The sequence below is a fragment of the Opisthorchis viverrini genome, assembly GCF_000715545.1.
Source record: "Opisthorchis viverrini unplaced genomic scaffold opera_v5_1, whole genome shotgun sequence".
NCBI classification, from domain to species: Eukaryota; Metazoa; Platyhelminthes; class Trematoda; order Opisthorchiida; family Opisthorchiidae; genus Opisthorchis; species Opisthorchis viverrini.
Window position 1 is genome coordinate 151,491 of NW_008751657.1, and position 13,195 is coordinate 164,685.

Here is a 13,195-nt window from a genome sequence, read left to right on the forward strand (position 1 = left end):
CCTACCAGGAGACGTTACGTTTACTACATGAACAATCTACAATCAGTAGCACAGTTTTTTACCTTTTGGTTTACATGGTAAAATAATCCATCAGTGATTGTGTCCGATAGTGATATAAATGCGACTTGAGAACAGCTGTACCGAGGTTTATAGTGTTTACACTGATGATTTATAAACACAACTGAAAGTTCTCAATGAACTGGAGAGAGTTTGGAATCGATTGAGAAGTCATCGTTTCAGAAGAACTGGCAAAAACTACCAACTGTTTACCAAGCCCTTCTGAAACGACAACTGGAAGTTGGTGAAATAATAACAGCATCCAGTAGAGCTCACCATAGACAGGTTCTGATGAAAGGTTTTTTGGAGGAGTTCGGTAAATAGTGATGACCTTTTTTGGCTGTACAGGAGGCTGGAAAAGAACAACAAAGAGTAACATTCATAGGAATTAATATTATGCATAAAGCAAGCAAAATAACACGGTCGAGGGACGTGCTACGATATCAAAACTGCGAGATCAAGGCAATAGGGGGGGGGGGGGAAACCAATTATGCTGAACGCAACAACGCCACCTAGTAACTGCATCACTGCAACTAGAACAGGTCTGCTTCGGTTCCTCCTGCAGATCCACTCTAATAGGGAATCACGAAGCACTTTGCGATAAAATTATACAAAGAATTCGAAATCTAATCAGGCTTCAAAGTAGATAGCGAGGCCAAATATGCTGCACTGAAAGCGTATTTTCTGAAGAGGTAAACGGAAATGGGCGGGGAAAGAACTGTGTGAGCTTTGTCAGTAAAATCAGGCAAGTGTTTCTTCCCCCGAAGCCATCATACACCTTTGCCGTAAGTTAGGTTGGGATGTGTTACGGCGTATGCACCTAATTCTCTTCAGGGTTAAGATAAGCGATTAATTGCGTAGATTTGGTGTCATCCCCCCTCGGGGATTCGGATTTCACGAAGTTGATGAGCACTGATCATAACCCGAGAGAGAACGCATCTGGGGGAGAATCTGCGGTACTGGTTAACTCAAGACGTTTGTTGTCAGTCATCACCCAGTTTGCCATCTACAGAGAAACCGGAGAATATTTTACAGACAGTTGATGTTTGCATTCTAATGCCTGTATTCATGGCAAGCTTGCGTTTCACCCCTAAGCTTCGTCAGTTTGCTAGCATCCCGACCTTAATGTTTCCTATTGATGGTGTGGCAACTATACCTTAAAATGAGGATGGCCTCTATAGAGAAGTTCCTAAAAAATTGTCTGAACACTGGACACGAAACCAACATTTCCAGCGAATTCAGTGAATAATGAATGACCTAAAGTAGAGCTTCTTACGCGAACTTGGGGCCTAGAATTACGTGATATTCGTTTGATTGCTATCCGACTGGTTGGATAGGGATAAGCTTGGCACAGTGGATTTGTCGCTGTAAATCACAACAAATGAGAACGGATACTGCGGTTTTATTGCTCCAATGGAACAACTTCCTTACGACTAATGCATCCATCCACTGGAACCCTAGCAACATTGTTGATCGGGGGAAAGAGATCACCGTTTTCTCAGCAAAATCATCCGTGTTTACTGTGACCATGTAAAGCATTTATCACTACAAGAATACTTTCCCAAAAAAATTGAACGGCGCACTGGAGATAAACAGATTTGAACAAACCTGATATGCCCAGAGAGGATACCGTGCCTGGGCAATTCGGGTTTGATGTAACTGTCCATGGAAGCGAAATATTTCTTCGATGATACCTTTCACAGCACGTGAAAGGGGGCAATAGGATTACGAGGTAACCTACAGGGCACCAGAGGTCGGACTTTAATCGCTATCAAGTGGAAAATAAATTTTTCCCGCTCCAAATATTCGGACAGATGAATAATTTTCACTTGATCGCTTTCCCTCCAGCGAGAGTAGTTCATTTGTGTTACACTAAGTTTCTCAGTAACACGGGCCGGGAGCAAAGTAGGGAAACAGGAACTGACCGGTTACTTCATGATTGCACGCTGTTTGCACGTGTTCAAGTGATGAACACGTTTTACTAAACGAAGCCACAGAAGTTGTCTCTAAGCCAGGCAATGTCAAACACTGAAAAGTGCATTCAGCCAATCGCCGTAACATTTCGTAGGTATCACGGTGAGCTGGGATACTGTCAAGGCACCCGCACCTAAACAGCAGGACGACTAGGGTCCTCAACCAAAATCTGGCTCGAAAGTCTAACCGTAAGGCAGTGGTGTTTGGCGGGAAAGGCAAATGCATTACCATTTCGACGGAACAAGTTCCACATGTTCCAACCCCCAACCTGGAGAACCAGGAGAATGTGCTCGTCAGACCCATAGTGATTGACCAACCTGGTATGAGGCTCTGTGAGTGTCGCGAGGACACCCCCAGTATAGCTCAATGGGTCGCTGAGGTGCGCAAACCGTCCCACCACGGTAAGGTTCAATCTCTTCGTGACGTAACATGTCGTGGCAACCATCAAAGGAAGGTCCATCAATATTATCACTATTTAGGGATTTTCAAAAAAGGCTAATAATAACCTGCCAATTCCTAGATGTAGCCAAGAGGACGTGCTGGGAAATGGTTCTGGAACGACTACTATAATTTCCTCTGGATGTTACAATACGTATATTCTGCAGACGAAATACGTACGGCGACGTTTTCACCATGATGAGCCGCAAAAGCGGGTATCCGGATCGATAGATCATTGGTTGTTTGTCTATAGGAGTTGATTCAATCGTGATTTCAAACTAACAACGAATGAAATGTGAATTGCTCTTGCTCCGTGGCCATGGGCTCGTAGTCGTAGGAGGATGGGACGAGATGGCTCTCAAAGGAGCGTACTAGACATCCATTCGAATGTTGCGTCACCGTCACCGGATCACAGACTTCTGAATGGCCTCACACTATTTCGCTGAACAGGTTCTCGACCAAAGGTTCTGAGGCTGGGCATTGCAAGCCAACGATCATCTGGACAGCGGGGAGGTGACATATCCTTTCACAAATGACAGTACAACCCAAATGAGACAACGCTCGCTCTCGCGAACTTCGAAGAGATTAGAAGTACCTATTGAACCACATTTTACTTTCGTCGTCACCGGGTAAGCTGTGCACATCCGGTTACCAATACTCGTGCCTTCCGACCTTCTTCCGCGTTGCTGAAACCCGCGATCTCCTTACGCTAGAATCGCACAATGCTCGGAGGCTGAGAAAGATTGGACAGCAGGGCCCAACATGGATACTTTCTATGTCTCACACCCATCCTCATGGCTCGTTTGAGTTTTTCGTCGACAACTAGTCAAGCACTGACTAGAGTAACGCTACTCCGACTGTTAAACTGTCACATCAGTAGATTACGCTGGTGCTGAAACAGCTCTAAGTAAACGTAATGAATTCGCCCTCCCGGATCGGAGGCCGATCAGTAGCAGGCTGTAGTGAGATCAGTAGGAACTCGTAAAGCGAGCTTATACGTGAAGAAATATTGTATGTTTATTGCTCTCGACTGCATACCTACTAAGTGTGTGCTTAACTTCACTGCCTCTTTCGAGAAGCGCCGATAACTACTATTTTGTGCTATCGGACGATATGAATACAGGAGTCAGAAGTTTGAGTTCAGAAAGATCCAAAGATGATGATATCAATGGATTAGCTGCAACTTGAAATAAGCTAGTGAATACGTCCCGACAGCCGGCTTTACACAGCCACTGTGGACACGCGAAATCAGGAGTGTCGAGACGGTGCTCGACGTCCACCCTAAACTGTTAAAAAATTGGCGAAGCTGCGTCCAAGACTGCCATCCCTGATGGAACACCTACTAGAAATAGGCGAAGCTGACGATGCATCTCTGTGGAAAGAGAAATAACCGGTCGAAGTACTCTAAGGTGATCTGGCTGAAAAAAGCTTGGGACTATTCGAGAGAAGTTAGGAAGGAAGCCAGATAACACAACCCAAAGCGACACATAACACTAGACATTTGTGCATTACGCTCTGGGATGCCTGTGAACTAAAGTTTATGCCTACACCAGTAGATAGCATCTAGCTCCAAATGGCTAGATGAGCTGTCATCCAGTTAAATGGTCCCCAAATTACGGAGTCAGTCCGGTTAAGTCAGTAAGCCAAAACAATGTCGTTGCATTTCCCAACGTAAGCGATACCAAGTTTCCATTCTGTTCAAACCGCTTCTATACGTCCAGTATAATAACCCGGTCACTCCAAATGGTCATGCTCCTATTACGGCAAAATATGTTACTATGGAATCGAATTGTTTTTGATCTTATCTCCTTAGCTGGCACTTCGATATTCACCGGGAAAGTAAGCTAGACACAGGATGTATTTAGTGGGATTCGGAATAAATGAACATTCCAACTTAGTAATTGTTTCCCAATCGTTCGGGATAACCATTATTATCGCGGTTAGAAGCCAATAGATTTGGTGTGAGCTCATCTATCCAGCGGCCAAAGCATTGGGTGGGAAGATTCATTAATTAACATCGTCTTCACGGTTTCAGATATGATGAGGATACTATTCAGCGTTTGACTGTCTTAACCTCTCAGACCCCCTCAGGTGTGGGTCAATTGCACAAGTGTTTTTTGCTGCCGTACGTATTGGACTGACTGAGTGTGATCGCTAAAACGTTAAACGAGAAGATCCGTAGTACCCATTTATCCTTTACGCTACTTTTGGACAATTCGCTTGGAGTAACTAAACAATTTTCCACCGTGAGTGCAACAGGCTAGACAGAGTTACGAAGCTTCAGGATGCCGAGCAACAACGCTAGAGCCAAAATGTTGCTACAACTTCAGTAAGCACGGACAGCTCGTCTAGGATGAAACGACAGGTGTTAAGTAGGATTCAGTAGGCGGCTGGTCGATCAATTTGCCATTAATTTTGCTAAATGCTCAAGATACGCACTCGATGACTTAATGATATCCTCAGTTCGAATCCAAACCCAACATCCCGACAACTCCTGTCCAGGCTTGGGTATCCTGGCAGTAGTTGAGCCCTCATCCTTTCTTCAGGTGGTATGGCAGCTAGGCACTCAAAGGGCGCTACACCTGAACAGTTATTTACTATTATTTCCTTTGTTGTACTTGTTTCACTCTCCCCTTGTATTTATTGACTCAAATCACTGGCGCTTAGGGATATTCCTGTTAGTCTTGCTGACGCACGATCAGTTCACGCAAAAGATGAAGATCTCAGTTTCAAATCATACTTTTATTTGCACAGGTGAAAAGCAAGCGTGAAATATGTAGAGAATTAAGAATTTGTTCGTTAAACCACATGCTTAGATACACGCTTGTGAACCATTTTTTAAACCACAAATAGGTCGCGCCGAGCTTTGTGTAAGTCGATCTGAACAGGCCATAGTGTATGGAAAATTTGAGCAAACAAAAACAGAGGACTGGAAGAATCTGTGTTCCCCATAACAGCGACATGTTCAAATGATGAAACTTGACTGTCAGCTCGGAATAGTAAGACGTAATGCGACGTAATGGGCGGCCCAAATGACCCATGACAAGCACAGTTGGCTAGCAGCAATTTTATTTTGTCTCGGCAACAAGCATCACCGTCGGCTAAGGACTACACAGCGTTTGTATTCGTTGTCATACTCAAGTAAATGAATGAACCCCATAATGTATACTTTGCGGTGGCATTACTGGCACATAACACCAATACGAATCACTATGGTTAGCCTTCTTCGGCATTGGTCTCTGTATGACGGTTACTGCTAAGTTCTTTGAGCCGAGCTGTCTGTGCACATCCACAGGAAAAAAGACGAGTGTCAATCCATTCGTGACATCAAGCAACTTAATTACTTCACAGTAATTTTTTTCACTTTGGGAGGAACTAGCCGATTGTCATTGCAAAATAAGGTTATCAGCATTATGCATATGTCTGTCTTCACGTAAATGAAATTGACCGAACCCTCTAGTAACTCCTTAGAATGTGAAAATCGGAGTCAAGGATGAGTGACGGGTAGCCTATTGTTCGTTAAGTAAGTCGTGCTATTCAGCCAATTTGTACACAATCAGGTGGGAGTGCCATGTTGCAAATTTATTTTCAATATTTTCAGTCTTAATTTAACAGGTGCCCAATGTCGAGTATCACGTGGGACGAATACAGTAATACTCCTCGACCTAAATATCGCCCCCATACCATCCCCGTTTTTTGCGTGCAAAGTGCACGAACACATTGACGTCAAAACCACCGAACCCAGCTTACTAATTAGACCAGAAAACGAAACCACGTGCACGGTTACATTCTGGTTCCTGATTACGCACAGATATCGTCCGTTATTCAGGGCTGGTCTGCTACCTATACGTAGTTTCACAAACCAAGAGGAAAATACGAAAAAAAACTGAACGAAGTTCACCGCGGTGGAGAAGGGTTCCATGGGAGAAATGGTACACAAATGTTTGCTACACACCGGAAATAAGTCCGAATTCACTGAGCAAAAGCTATACTGACAAAATTATGCTGGTCTTTAGTTTGCATTGCACTTATCACACGCACATTCAGCCAACCTACTTGACACTGACTGGTACCGGATCAACAGAAGCTGGCTGATTTCGTTTCGTAACAAAAAGGCCAAGAAAGTACACGAGGCTAACATATCTAGCCTAACTTTTGTGATTACAACTGTTGACATACAGTTAGATCACACGTAAGTTTTCACCCATCACTCGTTACAGACCCGTCACTGGCAACTACTGCCATGTACATTGTCTTTGTTAGACTCTAATCGTTGTTCGTACGATACCAATGTCGTTTTAAGTCTCCGATCACTTTATCAGTCTGCCACTTCGATCGATGTCATAATTTAGCAAATAGCAATACCAGCAGCTGCGCACAATCTCCGCTGCTCTATCGCATTGGAGCTGTGTTTGATGGCGAAACACACCTGCCATACCAACCGAGCTAGCGATCAAAATTACGCAGCCTGATGACAGAGTGGAGGTGGGGAGAGTGTTCGTTAGAGTTAGAAAGCGACGAGTCAATTTTGCTCAGTTGGTTAGAGTAGACTGACACCATCCAGATCGATCTTTTAGTGTGTATTTATGATTACGTACTACTCGTGCGATCGATTGCTAGCATTGGTTGCACCGTCTTCAGATAAACCAACATCTAGTGCATTTTGGTAGTCTAGTATAAAAAGCTGAAATTAAAAATTTGGGTTTCGGAACCCCTGAAAGTGGGTTTGAAAACAAGGAAGTGAGTCAGTTGATTTGAAGAGGATAGCTACGACAGAAGAACCAAACATATCTGGATCCTAAAAATTGATTCGGATTTCGAAGGAGAAATATTTCTGTCTCTACCTCGTTTTTTCTAGCACGCTCATTATCCGACCTGTCAATTCAGTTGAGGTACTTACACCACTCTCAGAGGTTTATCAGTCAACTATTGAGAAACTTTCTGGTCTTCAGAATTCGGATGCCTCGTCAAATTTACTTACTCCATTCAGGACAAGCGCGATGCGACAGATCTCAACATTAAAATCGATCACGCGTTCGACATGTGACCAAAGCATGACCAACAAGCGACCAGCGTTTGTTTCGCAAATCAAGTGCCTCCAGGGATAAGCTACGCTCATAATTAAGACATCGAATAGAACAGACGAAAACGTCACTAATATTTCCATCGAAAAGCCAAAAACAATCTGCTGAAAGTAGCACTAGCCACGGATTAGCAAGATTATGTATTCGACCCAATCATATAAATTTTTGGCAGTACTCGCCATTTCAAACCTTAGCTGGGAGAGGCACTGAGTAAACGAACGTAAACGTACAAACTCCAGCCGTTTGGTAGCGTTTACTCAGCCATCGACAAAGGACAAAATAATGTGTGCGATGCTGAGTTTTCTAAATCACACTAATTTGGAGTGTGGCAAGGATGCACCTGTCGCACAATTCTCGAACCATTTTGTGAGAAGTAGACAAAGTTTCCCGTATTTGCTGCACGAACGTGTTGAAATAGTCCCTCTTTATTGTGAAGAACGTTTTCGGACTATGTCCTCTTCGCCGCTGGGAACTATTGAAAAACATATTGACGATTCCTATGTATATAGATGGACGAATGGAGGACTTGGTGAAGAACATGATGGTACCTAAGGCACAACACAAAGCTGACAGATTTTTCACTGTTGGAAGAAATAATGGTTAGGTGCCAAACTGCCATGCCATACGAAGGAAGCATGAGGGCTGGGATACTGTCAAATTGCCCAATCCTAGACAGGAGCAGTTGAGATGCAGGGGTCGGGTCCGAAATATGGACATTCCGGTCAGTAAATTCGCGCGTTAACCACTATGTCATCTCGAGTCATGAAACCTGTCAAACTAACTTCCATGGATTATTGATCTAGCACCGACGTCACACTGCATTATAATGCATTTGTCAAACTGGTTGACCGAACCGGACAAGTGAGTTTACCTCCTGAGTTGTTCGTTTGGTTGATTGACTGCAATCTTGACACTAGAAAGATTTAGGGAAAAAATCTTCGAAAGCGCGCCCCGTCGCTTATAAACCGAGGATTTTGTTACCGGGAGCTTGTTAATGTCTACTGAAGTTTAGCTGCTGATTACGATGCGCCGACACGCATCTAGATTTGATAGCCCACTAAGGTGGAGAAACAATAAACCTGTTGGTATCCTCTAGTGTTACACGTTTGGCCTAGTAGAATATTCTCACGCATTTTTACTTGAAAAAGAAACGACACAAGAAAACTCAGAGGAACAGATTTGTTTTGGTTTGTGGTTCGCTAGCAGTGCTTCTGGGCCATTTTGACGGAGTTTACGAGAGTGGATTTATTAGGGTCTAAACAGGGCAGCTCAAGACGCGAACTGGTTTACTGACCGGAAAAGAGGATCTACAGTAAAGGTGAGTGCTCAAAAGAAGAAGGGACATGTTGTGAGCATTTAGAACCAGCAAATACGCCTGCTGAGTAGTCCTTTTATTATGTACGCAGTCATTTGATTAAGTCCTCTGAGTAATTTGTTATGGAATATTAAGAAATTTCGCGAATGTTACTGGTAAAATCCCCTTGAAATTTTTAGAAAGAGCAAACTAATAAGATGTTACTTAAAGAGACCAACTTAAAAGCTGTGTCCGGTTAAGTAGCCCTTCTCCAATCCAAGAGGATGACAGTTTAACTTGAATTTGGGTGTACACGACGTGCCAACTTGACTTGATGATCGAGCTAGAGTACTTTAATGATCGCCTGGATTACACTGGCCGAAGTTCGTTGCACAAGGTGTAACCATGCCAGGAAGGCCAAAGGGATGGGCAGTGAGGTTAACAGCGGCGAGCATGCGTATCACAATAAAGCATCAGTGTAACCATGGAAGGCCAAAGGGATGGGCAGTGAGGTTAACAGCGGCGAGCATGCGTATCACAATAAAGCATCATATGAGTCGCTCTGGAGGTAAGGTTGTACTGCTCTCACCGACAAAAGTCGCAAGTAAGCAAGGTATTCCTTCCAGTCGATGAGTATGTTCATACATACGAAAGCGTAGCGCAGTAGCGTCTACCTCCCCTGAGAAAGGAATGGCTATGGAAGACAGGCGCTGAGAACGACATACTCCAGTTGTCCAACAGCTGACAATGACCACCGCTGAATTATCCAATACGGTCAAAGTACACCTAAGACTTACCAACTGCCCAATGGGCCTCCATACACCCGCTGTGGGTTTTTGGTTAGGTCACACACACTTGGTCGTATTGAAATAGAATGGATACTATAGTGTTCCCCATATCTAGTAAAGGAGTAGGGACTGATTTGCCTGCTTAATCGGAAGAGAGACGTTTTGTTCCTCAAAAATACGGCCGCACTTCTGACGCGCTTGAATCTGCTGCTTTTTATAAGTCATACTAGGCAGGCATCAATCTGGATGATTCCAAAGTTCCGTTTAAGAACTGGCTATCAGGTTATTGGTTACCCGCATAAGAACAGATGAACTAAACACCGGATTTTGAGCCCGAGATAGATCAGTGGTAAAGGCACCAGCCAATAGACCAGAAGGACCGTGGTTCGGATCCAACTTCAGCTCCTGTCTAGTCTTGGACAGTCTGCCAGTATCCCAGCCCTCGTGCTTTCTACCGTTGGCATGGCAGCTAGGCAGCGCACGATTTTTAAAATATTTTCCCCACGTTTTCGGATAATCGTCAAAGAATTCAATAACTAGTTAGGCTAGCCTTAAAATTTGGAGCAATAGGGTTACACTGAGTGGTGGTATCAAAAACATAACTATGTTTCGTCACAAATTTCTACTCAGAAAGAGAAGTACAAATGTCGCGGCTTACTTCGGCACCACTGCTCATTGTCTGAACGATTGCTGGCGACGAATCGATGGAAGAGGGTTGGCTGAAATGATACGCAAATTCAGTTTGAGTACGAGCTGAAAACAAAGAGAATAAAAAGAGAGAAAAAACAGTCAGACAAACCCCACGTGCCCTGGAAAAGCTGTTCTATTCTACGAAGACTGCTTCGTGTTAAGGATGTTTTCATTACTGCTATTGGAGATGACTTCATCCCAGGACAGAACTGGGCACAAATGTTCACGGAATGTTGCTTCTAGCGAATCGTGCTGGGCAGTTTTCACTCTGTCGACAGCAACATAAAGGAAACAGAACAGTGCATAGAGCTTGTTCCTGTCACTCAGTAGACTGTCGCAATGCTTGTGTAAACCATTGTGTCCCACATCTTGGATGAGCAAAAACAGGTTCGAAATGTCACGATAACGTGAATGACAAGAAAACGCGAAATATATCTGTGCTGCATGTGGTGAAAAATGACCAATCTGCATTAGATCCAACCGACAGACGTCCCTCGATTGATCCTGTGTAGACCTTCGAAATACTTCAATTCGTCTGCACCAGAGGGCATAACCCAGATCACAGTCCCGGTGCTGATGGTTCAGTGACTAGTGTCAATGACATAACTGTCGAGGAGTACAACACCATGATAATATTATTGTTGATATGAACATTTGTGTCCCACCACAGTGTCCGGACAACCGTCAATTTGATGGTACGGCGAAGATCATATGTTTGCACCGCGTTAGTAAACACTCGCGACTCCTAGGACTCGTCGTCATGCATACGAATACTAGCATCAGCAGGTACAATTAACATTTTATCACGCACGTGATTTTGTGGCAACGTAAGAATAACGGAGCGGTATCTTTAGCTTGTTCTCCCCCGAAAACGAAAACAGTATTATCTTACTGTACAGCAAATTCGCCCTTCAAAAAGATATGTCGGCTCCAATAGCGTTTCGAAATATCGCTGCTCTGTGCCATTCGTCTGCTCACCTTCATAAGGACTCGCACCGGCCGAAATACTAACCCGTTTGTTTATAGTTTCTCTCAATGTATCAGTAAACTTTAGCACTGATACCATGGAAGACCCTTATCGAGAAATTATCGCCCTCTTACTAACCACGAAGAGTTCATATACTGTCCTAACGGCAGAAATTTCAGCGTGCAGATAGGGGACCGCAGTTCAAGAACAGCTTGCTGACTTGGTAAGTGAAAGGCTGCGGTGAGAACAGATAGGAGTCTGACAAGTGGGTGCGAAGCAACGGATTTACATGGTGGTGTGTAGCTGGTCATTTTCTTGGGCGTCTGGCCGACATATCTACATTGCGGGATAATAGAAAAGTGAGTATCATGCCAAGCATGATAGGAGTGGAACAAAACTGAAGATGGAAAACGTCAGCAGTTGTGCGCTTTAGCTTATGCAATCTGACGCACGTGGCCAATGTCCTCACGCGAACGACGATCGTTGTGTGCGTGGAGTGAGTTTTTGCCAGATCATCCAAACCTGGCAGAAGAATAACTGCGGCTCTCAGCCAAAGTTCTGGGCTTAAAAGCCTGACCGCAAGGGCACCACAGTAGTTGAACTGTTAAGGAATAAGACTGCCAGACATTCTACCACCTGACCTAGGGAGCCGAGAGACCGCGTTTTTCTCGAACCTCCATTCAGTGGCCATCATCTACAGCAATACAACCACTATATGTGATGATAGATTGGTCAACCTAGTAGGAGGTGATCTGTAGACACTACGTGGGCATCCACCATTAGTCGATTGATAACCCGATTTCTAGTCGCACCACGATAAGGTTGTCTCGTAGTGACTAATATTTCTAAGCTCGGTGGTGAAGCAGGAAAAGGTTTCTGGCGTTGAATGGTCCAGAATAGGACGGAAAAGCCATGATAATAAATAATAATTGTTCAGCTGTATTATCCTTTCGGTGCCTAGCTGACATCCCACCCGAAGGAAGCACGAAGGCTGATATACTGCCAGGCTGCCCAAGCCTAGACTGGCGAAAAGCCACGAATGAAGGGTAGATCGTCTTGGCAACCCACTTCTTAAAGCCTATTTATAATGTTTGCATAATTATACATAGCGCAGGATTCCACGCCCTTTATTTCAATTAGTTCGGAGTATCAATCTCAAATCACGCACAACCTTCCTTCGGAATGCCTCCCAACATGAAGGATAACTTCAAAGATTGTTGTTACCAAGCGAAGAGAGCTCGATATTTTAAGTCAGATGGTCACAACTTTCAGTTTGTGTCGAATTACCGTTTACGTTCCCCTACAGGCAATCAATGCCATCTGACGAACACGCTGTTCTTCAGAGTAAACATTACCATAGGACACATCACGGAAGTTCGCTATGGGATACAGGATTAATAAGAGGCCTGGCCCAGATAAGTCATAGGGTATAAGTTTCGCTCACCCAACCCGGATTCGACTACTCAGGACATTTCCAATCTAGCAAAGTCACACGCGTTGTGTGTAAATTGACATAAGAGATGCATGGTTGGCCCTATCGGTCAGGAGTCGTCTACTGTGCGGTTGGAGTGGCAGGACAACTGTGGTGAATGGTTTAAAAACCTCCACTTGAACTCCGGCCACCGTTGCCATTAAATAGAACGAGGAATAGGTACCAGGACTTGTTCAGCCCCCATAGTTTCGAAGTGGCTTCGAACCTCATTTCTGGCTAGAAGTAGTGAGTTGTGAGGTTTGGTTAGACAGATATGTTTGGTGGCCAAGTCTCTATATCCTAGAGGTAAGTTCCACTTTAATGTGATGAGTTCCCGGAGTCAGGAGCGGATAATCCACCAAACGAGCTCTTCTGATGGCATGATTTATCCGATAAATGGGTGGTTTTGCTCTCTTATTGTAGCTGAAGCAA

At 44.2% G+C, this 13,195-nt stretch overlaps 1 protein-coding gene across 1 annotated transcript; it reads right to left on the reverse strand.

Annotated features, from left to right (window-relative positions):
• Window positions 1-3,560: 3,560 nt before the first annotated feature.
• On the reverse strand, window positions 3,561-8,270 carry T265_00002 (hypothetical protein; the record flags this gene model as incomplete). The annotated part of the gene is made up of 4 exons (XM_009163659.1): window positions 3,561-3,755; window positions 4,909-5,102; window positions 7,868-8,134; window positions 8,180-8,270. 4 exons carry the CDS (start codon window positions 8,268-8,270, stop codon window positions 3,561-3,563), a joined length of 747 nt encoding a protein of 248 aa, XP_009161923.1.
• Between the last annotated feature and the right edge of the window lie 4,925 nt (window positions 8,271-13,195).